General features: G+C 40.0%; 1 protein-coding gene across 1 annotated transcript in view; it reads left to right on the top strand.

Annotated features, from left to right (window-relative positions):
* The window catches only part of NMBR (neuromedin B receptor), a 32,039-nt gene extending 17,201 nt beyond the window's left edge, over positions 1–14,838 (top strand). The window contains exons 2-3 of the mRNA XM_014939557.1: positions 2,918–3,266; positions 13,580–14,838. Coding sequence (XP_014795043.1) covers positions 2,918–3,266; positions 13,580–13,981 — 751 coding nt within the window. The 3' untranslated portion in view covers positions 13,982–14,838. The remainder of the gene's footprint in view (positions 1–2,917; positions 3,267–13,579) is intronic.
* The last annotated feature ends 3,432 nt before the right edge of the window (positions 14,839–18,270 follow it).

The raw sequence follows: 18,270 nt of genomic DNA, 5'->3' as shown, positions 1-18,270 counted from the left end.
TAGGGACTTGACGTCACCTCAGCTGAGTATAATGAAATAGAAGGTCTGTCTTTATGTAATGAAATCAAGGCAGACAGCAATAGGAAGCAAATTATTGACTAATAAGGTCACAGTTTGTGCTGGGGAGCATTCCTGCTTTGTGCAGAAGCTTCTATCCTTCCCATGGCAGTATAAAGTATCTCTTTACACCCTGGTGTCCAGGGAGTTTCTCTTTGTGTGTTAGAAAAAATGGTAAACTTAGTAGATGCAATTTGCTGAGTTTAATTTTCTACTCTGTAATAAGGGTGAAGACACAGTAAAAATGCTCTCTTTGAATTCAGAGAGGATATGAACATAAATAGCCATTATTTTTAATTATTTAGTGATAAGACAATTTATCACAGTCCTGAGGAAGAGAACTTCAAAGCACATTTTGACTCAAATATTCTCTGAAGAAAACGTTTGCACCAAGACGGTGCTCTGCTCCAGACATTTTCATGGCACAGCCATTTCCAGTGTTGGTTTCCAGCAAACTCACAACATGCTGCTGGGGATATGGCTTTTATCTGCAGTTCCTCGAACATCTGCTCAAGGTTTTGAGGGGTTATGATGTACCTATCAGGACCTGCAAATTGGCCATAAAGGGTATTTGGGATCACAACTCCATTTCTCAGCATTCCTTTCAACAGCTAGGTTGTATTTAGCCATAACCTAACCCTGGATATGTATTTAGACACCTGTTTATACCCCTACATATTTATATCTGTATATGTATGTGTAAGTATATGTATCTGCATGCACGGGTCAGGAGTTTTATCACCCCCTACATATTTATATCTGTATATGTATGTATATGTATCTGCATGCACGGGTAAGGAGTTTTATCAGCAAGTAGAGACATCTAAGTTACAGTTCTTCTCACTCTAAGCTCATTGTATGGCTAACAGAGAAAAACAAGCACCTCAGAGGGTGATTTAATGCACTTAGACCTGATTCACCCTTTGAAAGCGCTTCTCCACTGACAAGAAAGACCTTAACATGAGTGAAGTTATGTACCTAGAGTATGAATCTCTCCTGACTCTCATCTTCCTTTTACACTTTTCTTTAGACTTAAAAAAAAATATATATATCATTTTTCCATTTCTCAAAACCTCTTCAATTTCAAAAAAACCCCAACCCCACAACCATCTCAAATCAAAACTAGAAACAAAAAACTGAAGAAGCCAAAATAAAATAAATAACATCAGATAAAACAACCTTCGAAATTACCACAGCTTGGACAAACTGAAATGATTTGTTCAATGTTCAGTTTTTAATAAAAACATTAAAACCCATGGTGGTGAGGGATGTGGTTTAGTGGTAGACTTGGCAGTGCTGGATTAACGGTTGGACTGGATGATCTTAGTGGTCTTTTCCAACCTAAATGATTCTGTGATTCTATAATTTACATAAGTTTGGAAAAGTAATGTTTTCAAAATAATTAAAATTCTGAGCAAAACATCTAGGTAGCCTTGAAACATTCTTCTCAAAGTATATTTGACCTTCTAAACACTTCGTATCACCTTCTGCAACAATTTTTTTTTTAATAAAATAATTCCTGATCACAGTCTACTTCTATTCATTTATTTTACTTCGCTGTAGTGTGGCATTTCCACTCTCTGCTTTCATTGTAATGCTTATGAAATTATCAATTCTGCAAAGGTTTATATGCAGCCATCTATTATGAGACAGTATCCCAAAACGCGGCGTAGTCCAATTGTTTATGTGGAAATGTTTGCTTTCTTCAAGAGTTTAATACTTCTGCACAGGCCGTTGGGAGTCGTTCCTGCCTGACTTTATGAAGATGCTCATATCCCAGGCGTTACCATCAGGACAGTATATCAGTGTGTGGGGAGGTGCTGGGATGTTCTTCATCAGTAGTTGTTGCTGATCTGGCAAGAGGTGGTTGATGCTGGTTATTGCCCTGTGCAACCAGGGGGGCTGGTGGGGTCTGAGAGTGGGAAAGCCATGGTGGGGGGAATCCTGGGCTGTGGGAGCTGAGGATGTACACTACAAACTGTAGTGTATGTGTGCTGGTATGAGAGTGAGGTGGAAGTATGGAGGGAGGATGTGCGTTTCTGGGTTTGCTGGGAGGATTTGGGGAAGGAAAGAAAGAGTGGAGTCATGGCTGCTTCTGTGCTCTCACCAGGCTGGCACGGAATAGGCACCTACGGCCACAGGTTTTTGCCACCTCTGAATCATAGAATCATAGAATCATAGAATTTCCCAGGCCGGAAGGGACCTCCAAGGGTCATCTAGTCCGACCTCCCCACAGTCAGCAGGGACACCCCCAACTAGACCAGGTTGCCCAGGGCCTCGTCGAGCCTCTCCTTGAATATCTCCAGGGAAGGGGCCTCAACCACCTCCCTGGGCAACCTGTTCCAGTGCTCCACCACCCTCACAGTAAAGAACCCCCTTCTAATCTCCAATCTAAATCTGTTCCCCTCCAGCTTAAAGCCATTGCCCCTCGTCCTGTCACTACAGGCCTTTCTAAACAGGCTCTCCCCAGCCTTCCTGTAGGCCCCCTTCAGGTACTGGAAGGCTGCTATTAGGTCTCCCCGGAGCCTCCTCTTCTCCAGGCTGAACAACCCCAGCTCCCTCAGCCTGTCCTTGTAGCAGAGGTGCTCCATCCCCCTGATCATCCTTGTGGCCCTGGTGAGTATATATGCAGATGAAGCTAGAGATTGAGAAAATACAAATTTAAGAAATATTTCAAACCTGTTGACATTTCAAATAAGAACAAAATATGACGTTATTTTAATCAAAGCTATGAAGTGACTTCATGGGTCTCTTCCAACCTGAATGATTCTATGATTCTATGATTCTATGATTCTATGAATCGCAGGTCGAATTTGAAAAGGAACCTTTTAACTTGCATCAGCATTTTGATCAATTTCAGGTACAAAGCAATTGTGAATCCCATGGACATCCAGACCTCCAGTGCGGTGCTATGGACCTGCATCAAAGCCATTGCCATCTGGGTGGTCTCCATGCTCCTAGCAGTTCCTGAAGCGGTCTTCTCTGAACTGGCCCACATCAATGACACGGACAATGCCACTTTCACAGCGTGCATACCCTACCCCATGACGGACGACATGCACCCGAAGATCCATTCTGTGCTGATTTTCCTGGTGTATTTTCTTATCCCCCTTGCCATTATCAGTATCTACTACTATCATATTGCAAAGAGTTTAATAAAAAGTGCTCACAACATCCCCGGAGAGTACAGTGAGCATTCCAAAAGACAGGTAAGCAATTTGCTTTTTGTACATCCTGATGAAAGATTTGTGTGCTGTATACACTTACAAATTAAAGTACAGGAACTACAACATCCAAATTGTTGGATTTCGTAGAGGATTAGTTCTGTTTCCACACGCATGAACTAAGCCAAAGATTATCCAAAAAATCTCCTTGTTTTCACAATTACTCAGTAATAAGCCCAGTATGTAAATGAATATGAGCAAGGAAAAATATAAATTCAGTGCTATCTCTGTGTAATCCTAACAAGAAATGAGGTCGGTGTATGTGTTTGTATGCATTGTTACTGCAACCATTACTTGCGTTCTTACTGGGGAACAACATTTTTGTAGGTAATGGTAGTGGCTTCACCTCTCTCTATAGGCAGCCATTTTGGGAAGAAAACTTACATGAACTTTTCAAGAATTCTCTATCTTTTACTTGTGCTTGGAAATGAAAAACCTGACATAGGGAAGGAAAATTTTTCTTAGGGGATCTAAGGTTCTTCTCAGACTGATGAGTGCCGAAAATATGAACACAGCGCATGAACTGATTCATTTTTGGCTTTCTCAGTAGATCTTTATGGGATACAATCCTGAACTTGCACTTTTCTAATACCCTTTCTATTATAGTTGCTATCAAATTTTTGGTATAGGTTCTGTGTAATTTTGAGACAAAGCATTTTAAATGCTGGACAAAGCCAGCTTCCCCGTAAGGCATAGGAAGCAGTAAAATAGCAACGGGCTGTTCATTAGCAGGAACATTTATATACACAAACAATAGCATTTGCAGAAAAAGTGCCTCAGCTACTTTACAAAAGTGTTAGTATTGATAGAGAAAAATAATTATACCCATTAAAACAATTTGGAAGGGTTTTCTCTGCCAATGTTTTATAAAATCACCTTATGCTAACTGAAATCTCCTTGCACATATAGCATGTAAATATTCTTTTAAAAAGAAAGACCACATTCCCTCATGTCCTTTTTGCTCAGCACTTCATTTCTGCTCTGGCCTGTTTCTTCTCAAAAATGCATACATATTAGTACTTCATGTATTATTTTATTTTTCTGTGAAATATAGAGAGCCTTTGGCTGAACCCTCAGGATAGAAACAATATTTAATTTATATCACATTTCTGGACCCACATGCATTTTCAAAGTAAGAACATATTTTTTCATTCTACTTAGGTGTTTTTTTTTTTCTTTTTGTCAATCTATGAGGCTCTGAAGAATAGAAAATTCCGGTGTACTTACATAAATCCCAGCAAGTGGAATTAAATTCAGACTATCACTATCAACTCATGTTTCTTTAGGCCATAGCACAAAAGTGTAGTATTCACCCTATACCTCTGTGCCTTTTTGTCTGCCTTTGCAATCTCTCTGAGTGCAAATCCTACCAAATTGGAATGGTAGAGTTTTCCCATCTTTTGTGAATTCTCTACTGGTTGTGGTTTAGATGAAGCCAAGAAAACTACTTACCGATTTATTTCACAGATCTTGAAACCCTGTTAGAATAAATCCACTTGAGTTTTTCAGGTTAAAACTGATAGAAAATTGAGCAAAGCCAAAAAACTTTCCCATCTCTGTAAAACTTTGGTCTTTGACATCCGTAATAAATCTTTTGGGAGGAAAATGTAGAAAGCTTCTGCCTCCCTTTTGGTGCTTTCTATCTGGCCAGTTTCTCTCCCTCTCTCGGTTCAGACTCACTGTGTAGGCTCATTTCCTGTCAACTTTTCAGCCACTCTCACTATCTACATTGTGATCCAATTATACTTTAGCACTGCAATTAAGGTACATTTCATTCACGTCATCGCTGAAGATTAACCGAGCCTTTCACCTTACCCTGGAATTAAGGTGCTTCAGATTGTGCAATGCAGTTTTGGAGATTTGTCTAGGAGAGAGGTGCAAGCTGAGGCATTTCAGAGAAAATATTGGGATGTAAGTACCATTGTATAGCTATCACCCTAGCACTGCCTCTCCATTTCACTCAAAACGTCTCTACGTTTCAAAGCCAATGGTTTCTAAATGGCTTTCCAACTAAAGCTAACTTTCAAGCCAAGCACTGAAATCTCATCAGAAAAGGTTATGTTTCATGGCATCCTTCGGTGGTATGTAGGAAACTGGGTGATAACTGTTTGTGGTGGGTACTATATGAACAGGAACAAGAAGGAAGTCCCTGACCTGAAAGGTTTTTAAGTGGAGACAACACAAGGTACAGAAACAGAAGTGCAAGGAAATATTGAGGCAATTCTGCTTGGGATGGTAGGCTGTTGTCCTGGTTTGTAGTAAAACCGAACCAATTTTGTGTTCTGTAATTTTACATTTTAGCAAGACCTCCTCTAACTCTCTGAAATGAATGGCATATTGTGGAGAAAACTGCTCGTTCTCAGAATGATAAGACCAATGGAATGGTTTACAGAGAGGCCCTTGCTTATGCTTATTGCTATAACAACCAAGGTCAGCCAATTTCATTATTTGCCCCCTTAGAGGGTTGGAAATGGAAAAATGTAGAGGGTTCACATCTGTGGGGAGGAACGGAAAGGACAGGTGACCCAAAACTGACCAGCTGGGGTATTCCATCCCGTTTGCCCCATGCTCAGTATAAAAGCTGAGGGATCAAAGGGTCAATGCTCTTCTTGTGATGGCCGACGTCCAAAGAGGACCCTGCCTGTTCATCTGCCTTTGATGCTGATGGTGTGTTCCTGACTCCAGAGCTGGAATCCAGTTCCTGTCCGTGGCTTAGTCCAGTCTGGGACTTTCCCAGTGCCTGCCAGTGATGGGACTGTCATCCTGGGAGCTTGATACGGTTTTGTATATATTGTATCTATTTCATTATTTTCTTCCTTTTTATTTTAGTATTAATTCTTCATTAAAGTAGTTTAGTTCATTCTAAACTTCTAAATCTCCTTATCTCTTCCTCTCCTCTTTTTGAGGGGGTGGCGAGGGGAAGGGCCATCTGTCAGTCCAGTTTCGGTGATTTCGGCTAAAACCATGACAGTCCAGTGGCTGCCTGTGTATTATTGAGTTGTTTTGTTTTTTCTTTTTAATTTGGTTTTGAAAGGCATCACAACAAAGTACTCTAGAAGAAGAGGTAGCACTGCAACGGAGGGACAGATGAGGACTAATCATGAAGCAGCTTCTTTTGAAGTCAAGTGTGTGGGAGGGGAATAGCAGAGACAGGAGTAGAACGTCCCATATTAATTGGGGGCTGAGAAATACCTTTACGAAGGCTTTGAAAACAAAGTTGGGGAGGACTAGATAAGCTATACTGGAGTTTATAAGGTAGTAATAGTTTATAACTCTGGAGAAAGAGGATATTCTTTCTTTCATCAGTTCTTTTGGGTTGTATGGAAGGGAGGAGATTGCTTTATAGTGAAAATACACTATATAAATAAAACCAGCATCTGCAGAACAGGCGACTTTGTGCTTGTTGGCAGAAACCACAGATCCAAAGAAAGGAAACTTGTTATAAAAGTATTTTCTGATTGGGGTGCCTTTGTCAGCAGTAGGAAGACAAAATTTACATGAAGGCTTTTAATTAAAACCAAATGCATATTTGTAATTATTTCCTGATCTTCATGGCAACCTGCAATTTTCTTTTTTCATCAGTGAAGTAAAGGAAAAGATGGATCTTGCTTACTGATTTGACTAAATAATTTGCCCCTTCACTCTGATTTACCAGTGTTGTTTTACTGATAGAAAATACGCACTTTGTAATTTGAATGGTAGGTGGTAGGTTTCAGCCTTAAACTGGTTTTATACAAAGGAAGAGGCTGGGTGTTCGTTTTGGCAACTCTGCTCATTTCACTCAGTTTACATTTGATTTTATCTGCAACCCATCTCTTTCTACTCTATATCTTTTCAGAGATGCAAACAAGATGAGAGATTTTGTAGAGCACTTTGAGTGCCTTTTCCTCTGCGTTCACACTGAGTTACTGTCCAGGGCTGAGCCCTAGGAAGGAGAGTGCCACCTTGTAGTCAGCTGAAGTAGCAACTAGAATTTTGAGAGGATTAAAGAAGTTTTTTGGGCTGAGCCCAACTGTTTTTGTGAGAAAGGGCACTCTGCTCCAGTGCCTTCCAACTTGGAATCAGTCATAGCTCAGGGGAAAGCATGCTATTTGCTGAAACAGCAACATATGTCAAGGCACAAATATATGCCACATTTTTTCTGCTATTTCCAAAAAAAATCTCCCATTTAGATATTAACCAGATCGAGTGCTGCTAAAACAATGAATTGTGTGTGACATGCTCACTGTCTTGGGTGATAGGGCTGTGATCAAAATGTTTTGAAACACTGCAATGGGAAAAGAGAGGAAAAAAAATCTGTAGTACAAAATGTAATTTTTACTCAGTGCCCGCCCCCTGCCCCATGAAGTTCCCAAACCAACTTTTCCCCAGCAATATGAAGTTTTAAAGAAATGAGCAGATGTAGGGACTTGACGTCACCTCAGCTGAGTATAATGAAATAGAAGGTCTGTCTTTATGTAATGAAATCAAGGCAGACAGCAATAGGAAGCAAATTATTGAATAATAAGGTCACAGTTTGTGCTGGGGAGCATTCCTGCTTTGTGCAGAAGCTTCTATCCTTCCCATGGCAGTATAAAGTATCTCTTTACACCCTGGTGTCCAGGGAGTTTCTCTTTGTGTGTTAGAAAAAATGGTAAACATAAATTAGTAGATGCAATTTGCTGAGTTTAATTTTCTACTCTGTAATAAGGGTGAAGACACAGTAAAAATGCTCTCTTTGAATTCAGAGAGGATATGAACATAAATAGCCATTATTTTTAATTATTTAGTGATAAGACAATTTATCACAGTCCTGAGGAAGAGAACTTCAAAGCACATTTTGACTCAAATATTCTCTGAAGAAAACCTTTGCACCAAGACAGTGCTCTGCTCCAGACATTTTAATGGCACAGCCATTTCCAGTGTTGGTTTCCAGCAAACTCACAACGTGCTGCTGGGGATATGGCTTTTATCTGCAGTTCCTCGAACATCTGCTCAAGGTTTTGAGGGGTTATGATGTACCTATCAGGACCTGCAAATTGGCCATAAAGGGTATTTGGGATCACAACTCCATTTCTCAGCATTCCTTTCAACAGCTAGGTTGTATTTAGCCATAACCTAACCCTGGATATGTATTTAGACACCTGTTTATACCCCTACATATTTATATCTGTATATGTATGTATATGTATCTGCATGCACGGGTAAGGAGTTTTATCAGCAAGTAGAGACATCTAAGTTACAGTTCTTCTCACTCTAAGCTCATTGTATGGCTAACAGAGAAAAACAAGCACCTCAGAGGGTGATTTAATGCACTTAGACCTGATTCACCCTTTGAAAGCGCTTCTTCACTGACAAGAAAGACCTTAACATGAGTGAGGTTATGTACCAAGAGTATGAATCTCTCCTGACTCTCATCTTCCTTTTACACTTTTCTTTAGACTTAAAAAAAAATATATATATCATTTTTCCATTTCTCAAAACCTCTTCAATTTCAAAAAAGCCCCAACCCCACAACCATCTCAAATCAAAACTAGAAACAAAAAACTGAAGAAGCCAAAATAAAATAAATAACATCAGATAAAACAACCTTCGAAATTACCACAGCTTGGACAAACTGAAATGATTTGTTCAATGTTCAGTTTTTAATAAAAACATTAAAACCCATGGTGGTGAGGGATGTGGTTTAGTGGTAGTGTTCAGTTTTTAATAAAAACATTAAAACCCGTGGTGGTGAGGGATGTGGTTTAGTGCTAGACTTGGCAGTGCTGGATTAACAGTTGGACTGGATGATCTTAGTGGTCTTTTCCAACCTAAATGATTCTGTGATTCTATCATTTACATACGTTTGGAAAAGAAATGTTTTCAAAATAATTAAAACTCTGAGCAAAACATCTAGGTATCCTTGAAACATTCTTCTCAAAGTATATTTGACCTTCTAAACACTTCGTATCACCTTCTGCAACAATTTTTTTTTAATAAAATAATTCCTGATCACAGTCTACTTCTATTCATTTATTTTACTTTGCTGTAGTGTGGCATTTCCACTCTCTGCTTTCATTGTAATGCTTATGAAATTATCAATTCTGCAAAGGTTTATATGCAGCCATCTATTATGAGACAGTATCCCAAAACGCGGCGTAGTCCAATTGTTTATGTGGAAATGTTTCCTTTCTTTAAGAGTTTAATACTTCTGCACAGGCCATTGGGAGTCGTTCCTGCCTGACTTTATGAAGATGCTCATATCCCAGGCGTTACCATCAGGACAGTATATCAGTGTGTGGGGAGGTGCTGGGATGTTCTTCATCAGTAGTTGTTGCTGATCTGGCAAGAGGTGGTTGATGCTGGTTATTGCCCTGTGCAACCAGGGGGGCTGGTGGGGTCTGAGAGTGGGAAAGCCATGGTGGGGGGAATCCTGGGCTGTGGGAGCTGAGGATGTACACTACAAACTGTAGTGTACGTGTGCTGGTATGAGAGTGAGGTGGAAGTATGGAGGGAGGATGTGCGTTTCTGGGTTTGCTGGGAGGATTTGGGGAAGGAAAGAAAGAGTGGAGTCATGGCTGCTTCTGTGCTCTCACCAGGCTGGCACGGAATAGGCACCTACGGCCACAGGTTTTTGCCACTGCTGATCTGGCAAGAGGTGGTTAATGCTGGTTATTGCCCTGTGCAACCAGGGGGGCTGGTGGGGTCTGAGAGTGGGAAAGCCGTGGTGGAGGGAATCCTGGGCTGTGGGAGCTGAGGATGTACACTACAAACTGTAGTGTACGTGTGCTGGTATGAGAGTGAGGTGGAAGTATGGAGGGAGGATGTGCGTTTCTGGGTTTGCTGGGAAGGAAAGAAAGAGTGGAGTCGTGGTTGCTTCTGTGCTCTCACCAGGCTGGCATGGAATAGGCGCCTACGGCCACAGGTTTTTGCCACCTCTGGTGAGTATATATGCAGATGAATCACAGAATCACAGAATCACAGAATCTTCTAGGTTGGAAGGGACCTTAAAAGATCATCTTGTCCAACCATCAACCTAACTGACAAAAATAGACACCCACACAACAAACAAGGAGCATCATCACTAAACCATACCTCCCAGCACTACATCAACCCGTCTGAATGAAGATAGAGATTGAGAAAATACATATATAAGAAATATTTCAAACCCGTTGACACTCCATCCCCCTGATCATCCTTGTGGCCCTGGTGAGTATATATGCAGATGAAGCTAGAGATTGAGAAAATACAAATTTAAGAAATATTTCAAACCTGTTGACATTTCAAATAAGAACAAAATATGACGTTATTTTAATCAAAGCTATGAAGTGACTTCATGGGTCTCTTCCAACCTGAATGATTCTATGATTCTATGATTCTATGATTCTATGAATCGCAGGTCGAAATTTTAATCAAAGCTATGAAGTGACTTCATGAATCGCAGGTCGACTTTGAAAAGGAACCTTTTAACTTGCATAACCTGAATGATTCTATGATTCTATGATTCTATGATTCTATGAATCGCAGGTCGAATTTGAAAAGGAACCTTTTAACTTGCATCAGCTTTTTGATCAATTTCAGGTACAAAGCAATTGTAAATCCCATGGACATCCAGACCTCCAGTGCGGTGCTATGGACCTGCATCAAAGCCATTGCCATCTGGGTGGTCTCCATGCTCCTAGCAGTTCCTGAAGCGGTCTTCTCTGAACTGGCCCACATCAATGACACGGACAATGCCACTTTCACAGCGTGCATACCCTACCCCATGACGGACGACATGCACCCGAAGATCCATTCCGTGCTGATTTTCCTGGTGTATTTTCTTATCCCCCTTGCCATTATCAGTATCTACTACTATCATATTGCAAAGAGTTTAATAAAAAGTGCTCACAACATCCCCGGAGAGTACAGTGAGCATTCCAAAAGACAGGTAAGCAATTTGCTTTTTGTACATCCTGATGAAAGATTTGTGTGCTGTATACACTTACAAATTAAAGTACAGGAACTACAACATCCAAATTGTTGGATTTCGTAGAGGATTAGTTCTGTTTCCACACGCATGAACTAAGCCAAAGATTATCCAAAAAATCTCCTTGTTTTCACAATTACTCAGTAATAAGCCCAGTATGTAAATGAATATGAGCAAGGAAAAATATAAATTCAGTGCTATCTCTGTGTAATCCTAACAAGAAATGAGGTCGGTGTATGTGTTTGTATGCATTGTTACTGCAACCATTACTTGCGTTCTTACTGGGGAACAACATTTTTGTAGGTAATGGTAGTGGCTTCACCTCTCTCTATAGGCAGCCATTTTGGGAAGAAAACTTACATGAACTTTTCAAGAATTCTCTATCTTTTACTTGTGCTTGGAAATGAAAAACCTGACATAGGGAAGGAAAATTTTTCTTAGGGGATCTAAGGTTCTTCTCAGACTGATGAGTGCCGAAAATATGAACACAGCGCATGAACTGATTCATTTTTGGCTTTCTCAGTAGATCTTTATGGGATACAATCCTGAACTTGCACTTTTCTAATACCCTTTCTATTATAGTTGCTATCAAATTTTTGGTATAGGTTCTGTGTAATTTTGAGACAAAGCATTTTAAATGCTGGACAAAGCCAGCTTCCCCGTAAGGCATAGGAAGCAGTAAAATAGCAACGGGCTGTTCATTAGCAGGAACATTTATATACACAAACAATAGCATTTGCAGAAAAAGTGCCTCAGCTACTTTACAAAAGTGTTAGTATTGATAGAGAAAAATAATTATACCCATTAAAACAATTTGGAAGGGTTTTCTCTGCCAATGTTTTATAAAATCACCTTATGCTAACTGAAATCTCCTTGCACATATAGCATGTAAATATTCTTTTAAAAAGAAAGACCACATTCCCTCATGTCCTTTTTGCTCAGCACTTCATTTCTGCTCTGGCCTGTTTCTTCTCAAAAATGCATACATATTAGTACTTCATGTATTATTTTATTTTTCTGTGAAATATAGAGAGCCTTTGGCTGAACCCTCAGGATAGAAACAATATTTAATTTATATCACATTTCTGGACCCACATGCATTTTCAAAGTAAGAACATATTTTTTCATTCTACTTAGGTGTTTTTTTTTTTCTTTTTGTCAATCTATGAGGCTCTGAAGAATAGAAAATTCCGGTGTACTTACATAAATCCCAGCAAGTGGAATTAAATTCAGACTATCACTATCAACTCATGTTTCTTTAGGCCATAGCACAAAAGTGTAGTATTCACCCTATACCTCTGTGCCTTTTTGTCTGCCTTTGCAATCTCTCTGAGTGCAAATCCTACCAAATTGGAATGGTAGAGTTTTCCCATCTTTTGTGAATTCTCTACTGGTTGTGGTTTAGATGAAGCCAAGAAAACTACTTACCGATTTATTTCACAGATCTTGAAACCCTGTTAGAATAAATCCACTTGACTTTTTCAGGTTAAAACTGATAGAAAATTGAGCAAAGCCAAAAAACTTTCCCATCTCTGTAAAACTTTGGTCTTTGACATCCGTAATAAATCTTTTGGGAGGAAAATGTAGAAAGCTTCTGCCTCCCTTTTGGTGCTTTCTATCTGGCCAGTTTCTCTCCCTCTCTCGGTTCAGACTCACTGTGTAGGCTCATTTCCTGTCAACTTTTCAGCCACTCTCACTATCTACATTGTGATCCAATTATACTTTAGCACTGCAATTAAGGTACATTTCATTCACGTCATCGCTGAAGATTAACCGAGCCTTTCACCTTACCCTGGAATTAAGGTGCTTCAGATTGTGCAATGCAGTTTTGGAGATTTGTCTAGGAGAGAGGTGCAAGCTGAGGCATTTCAGGGAAACTATTGGGATGTAAGTACCAATTGTATAGCTATCACCCTAGCACTGCCTCTCCATTTCACTCAAAACGTCTCTACGTTTCAAAGCCAATGGTTTCTAAATGGCTTTCCAACTAAAGCTAACTTTCAAGCCAAGCACTGAAATCTCATCAGAAAAGGTTATGTTTCATGGCATCCTCTGGTGCGTGCTTTCAGGCTAAACGCCAGTGTTTACTTGGGTCATGAATCACTCTTGCTGCGTGTATCATATAGAAAGAGCAACCTTCTGTGACTGCAAACGGATAGCATCTTTCACTGAAAGTAAACTGAAAGTGGGAAAGGAAAGTAAATGAGATAGAAAATGTAATTCGGCCCCTGAAGGAAGCATTTTTACTGGCCTTACTTATGATCGTTGTTAAAGATAATATAAAGCAAAATGCTCTGTGTTTTAATTAAGTCTGTTGTGGAGCAGTTCTGTTTGTTGTTGTTCATTTGGGTTCTCTTTGTCTTTTTAGATGGAAACTCGGAAACGTCTGGCAAAAATTGTTCTAGTTTTTGTTGGCTTCTTTGCTATCTGCTGGTTTCCTAACCACGTGCTATACATGTACCGGTCTTTTAATTACAATGAGATTGACCCATCGACGGGACACATGGTCGTCACCTTGGTGGCCCGAGTGCTAAGCTTCTGCAACTCTTGTGTCAACCCCTTCGCGCTGTATTTTCTCAGTGAGAGTTTTAGGAGACATTTCAACAACCAGCTTCGCTGCAGGAGGAAAGCTCAGCGAGAGAGATCTGCCAGCTACTTGCGCAACTCTTCTGCCATTCAGATGAGTTCCCTGAAAAGCAATACCAGGAACACAGTGACTAGCATGACACAACTCAACGGGCACAACTTGAAACAAGAAATGTCGTTATGATTTAATAGGTGTGATTTTTGACTGCGGAACAAATTTGAACTTTTTCTTTGCAGTTCGTAACTCAGTTTTGGCTCTCGTATGCTTCGACCATCTGAGTCCTCGGAACAGAGGATCTGTTAAGAGTCTGGACAATCTGAGGATATTTCACACCTAGTCTTACTTTTACATAGAATCGAAGAGTATGTTTTATTGAGAAAACAAATCTGGCTTTGTATTGTACTTTAAAGGAGATGCCAATGTACATTTAAAATATAAGAAAGAAAAATAATGGTGAAAATATCAGTGTGGCTGATGAACACTGCTTTAAAAAGTATAGATTTTTAGATCTGAAAATTATGTATTTTTAACTGAGTATTGATCCAGGCTTATGTCTTACTTTAATAGCTTTTGCATGATTTTAGCTGTGCTGTGTGTACAAGCAGTGTTGATTAAGAATGGTAGGCATTTTTTGAACCACTTAGGGAGCCATTGCAATGCATAGATTTTAGTTTCAGATAAAAAAATATTCAAGTATCGAGTGCCAGATCTTTACCTCTTTTAAATCCACCTTGTTTTTTCTCTTTGGCAGATGTACAGTGAAAATTTACTTTTTGGGAGTTCTGTTTGCTGTTGAGTCCAGCAGTTTATCTGCTAAAATTGCATTCTTTTTGTGATTAACATCTTGAAAGAAAAATGTTGTGTACAACATGCAGGTTTTCTGGAACTGAATGTCTGAAAGCTCATTTTTCTGATTTGTGAATCTTATGATACTGTTTTAGAGTGTCTACATGCTTTATATTTGCTACTACTAAAAGATATGGCTGGAGCATCTCTCCTTTGAAGACAGGCTGAAAGAGCTGGGGCTGTTCAGCCTGGAGAAGAGAAGGCTCAGGCTGTTGATCAGGGTGTGGAGTGATAGGATGAGGGATAATGGTTTTAAACTGAAGGAGGGTGTATATTTAGGTTAGATATTAGGAAGAAATTCTTTACTATGAGGGTATAGGTTGCCCAGGGAAGTTGTGGATGCTGCATCCCTGGAGGGGTTCAAGGCCAGGCTGGATGGGGCTTTGAGCGACCTGGTCTGGTGGGAGGTGTCCCTGCCCATGGCAGGGGGGTTGGAACTCGATGATCTTTAAGGTCCCTTCCAACTGTAACTTATTCTATGATTCCATGATACCAGTATACAGCTAAGAAGGACATTAAGTGTAATAAGATGGCTGAACAGTCAAAGAGGTAAAGTTGTAAGGGGCTGTTTCAGAGAAGGTCTGTGGCAAGGCTTCCTACAGCTCGGAGCAGTCTCTGAGTGCAGAACCCAGATTACTACAAACCAAACTGAGAGATGCCCTGCAGGAACACACTTAACATACTCTGATCACTGGTGATCATCCAGCCTGTGGGACCAGACAAGCTCTAGTATGAAATAAACTCCAAGTGATGACACCTGGGTCACTCAGTACCAGCTGTTTTGCTGTCTAGATCTATTACTTCTCTTGCATGTACTGTTTACCAGTCTGTACGAAGCCTAAGTACTATTGAAAATCTCGGCTTTAAAAGGTACTTTTTCTTTTCCTGAAGGCCCTTGTGCATAAACAGCCAGTGCACTTCTGAAAATCCTAGCTGGGCTGCCTAAAAGAATGATTTTCAAATATTTGGGGTTTTTTTGAGCCATTTCAGTGCCATGGCCAGTGCACAGGTCTTTGATGGTATTCTCAGAACACTTCCAGCATACGTGATCAATGCAGAACTGGGATTAAAACAGTAGGTAAAGGTGAGTGAGGCTGTGGTTACCGATTACCATCCTGTCCAGAATAAATTTGCTACAAGGGCTTACTCTTTTCATTCACACTCTTCTGCTGAGGATCTCTTATACAAGGCTTGCAAAGCTGCCCTTCAGACCATAAGAAAGAAAGTAGTTCAGCTTTATGATGTCTCATTTGATTTTATTTTTTTGAATCTTTTTTTTTTTTCTTTTACGTTTTTCTTTTTAAAATCAGTTCACTCATTCACACTCTTCTGCTGAGGATCTCTTACACAAGGCTTGCAAAGCTGCCCTACAGACCATAAGAAAGAAGGTAGTTCAGCTTTATGATGTCTCACTTGATTTTATTTTTTTGAATCTTTTGGTTTTTCTTTTATGTTTTTCTTTTTAAAATCAGTTCAGGTGCCAACACATGTAGTCAGATAGACACAATGACGGAAACTTGTTGCTGCAAAAACTCATATAAAAGTTTCTAATCTGTTCCAGGGCTGCACCAGCTTTTGCTGAAAGAGCTGATGGGATTGGAGCTGATTTCCCCCCTTATACAGCTGGATGCTGTCAGACTAACCGTTCCCCCAGCCAGGTGAGAGGTTAGCTGGGGCAGGGTCTGTTCTGGATCTGAAGTCCAGGGAGAAGATGCTCACAAGGTCCTCCTTAGGAGAAAGGGCAGTAGTGGCAGACAATGGCACCTTGTGGACAGTAGTTTTTTATGGCCGGTTCATGAGCCAAATGTAATTTTACGTAGCTCTTTCTTGCAAATTGAGTGGAACTGCTCCAGCACAGATCTGTCTCTGTCAAAACACTGTCGCCTGTACCTCTGCAGTGACTTCTCTAAGGTGAACAGCAGCAAGTAAGCTAGAAATCTAAATTGGATTTCAGAATTAGTTGCTAGTCTTAAAATTGCAAAAGCTGAAGTGCTAATACAATGCAGCAGCTTATAGTTCCTTTTGTCCTTATTAATGCACTTGCTGTTAATTTAGTTCTATTTTTAACTCTGTGTAGCCAGCTGAAGTTCAAGATTTCTTTCCCAAATCCTGTACCTTCAAGGTTAGCTATACCCCTACCCCAATTTTTAAACCAACAAGAGGATACATTGATACAGTCTGCACATTATTTTAGCTAATTACCTGGAAAAAAATCCTCAGTTGTTAGCACTCATCAGAGAAAGTAGCAGATTGAAGGTCTGAATGTCAATCAGCGCGGTCCAGCTGGTGAGACTGATAGTATGTGATGTAAAGTTGTGTGCAGCATTCAAATGAGAAAATCTGTGAAGTTCAGTGTGGACTAGCTCCATACTGCCTGCCCTACTGACTGCAGGAGCCCTGTGGCTTTAGTGGCTCCTTGAGAGACTTTACAGGAAAGAACAGATTGACATAATCTTGTAAATCTATCTGTAACGGTTTAGGAAGTTGTCAATTGCCTGACGCTGCCTTATCCTTCTTTTTCTCCATTTTGCCTCCTTTTCTCTCTCTCCAGCCTTAATTCCATGTCAGCCCACATGTTCTCAGAACTCCTCTTTAGTTTTATGCCACTAATTCTTCCTGGATGCCAGCCAGAGTTTTAGATTCCTCTGCTCTTATCAGTCTTGAATCATTTTTATTCCTGGATATTTTACACCCACAAAACACAAAAGCTTAAAGCCCTTCTTTCGCAGTTCTCAGTGGTGATTGTTGACTACGATCAAGTTGCCCTTTTATTTCTGCATTTTTCTGGTTCCCTGCTTCTCATTTTGTTTGGCAATCTCTCTACACAGCATAACATTTCACAGGCCTTCTAAATCCATTGTGGTTTTTATTTCCTGAAGGCATTTGCCTGATGTGGACATCACCAGATGATACAGGTACCCTGCCGGAAAAATAATAATCTAATCTATAGTAGATTTGATGCTGGTGTTTGATTTACACTCTTCGCTCAGTGTCTTAAATTGCTGTGTGTGGTGTGGACAGCATGAGTTTGCCTTCTGGCAGAAAATGCAAGCTACAGCCTGTTCTTTTTCGTTGTGCAGGGAAGGTATTCCCAGGTAGGCTATAACTCCTTCTTGTCAGAGAGGTTCATTTCAGTTCATTATTGCCCAGGACTACTACTCAAAGCCTGTTTTGTGGAAGTAACCTAAGTTGTGTATACCTCCTCTCAAATTCTATGTGTGGGAATTAGTTAATCTGTCTGGAGCTTTACGTTGCTAACCCCATATGCACATTTTGGAAGTGTCTGTTACTGTGCTTTTGTACACATTGCCTACAGGTACAGTTGTACATACAATGCTGTTTCCAAACAGCTCTGCTTGCTAGCAATTAAAAAAATGACTGCAGAATGCATTACATGAAGTATTTTCTTTGAACTCTGTAGTCAAAGAAGCAAAGAAAATCTGTAAATGTGAGTATGTCAATTTTTCAGGTACTCCATTGAGATCTATGCCAGAACAATTATTAAAATGGCATTTGATTATTTTTTTCCTGTTGTGAAAAATTTGTTATTTCAGAAACATCACTTCTTTTCTATCTTTCTCTCCTGAATTTTGAGTTGGTTCCTTTCAATAATATTTTTGCAATGA

Source organism: Calidris pugnax, unplaced genomic scaffold, assembly GCF_001431845.1.
Source record: "Calidris pugnax isolate Ruff unplaced genomic scaffold, ASM143184v1 scaffold57, whole genome shotgun sequence".
NCBI classification, from domain to species: domain Eukaryota; kingdom Metazoa; phylum Chordata; class Aves; order Charadriiformes; family Scolopacidae; genus Calidris; species Calidris pugnax.
The sequence above is the reverse complement of the archived record's forward strand: the minus strand, read 5'-3'. Positions and strand labels throughout refer to the sequence as shown.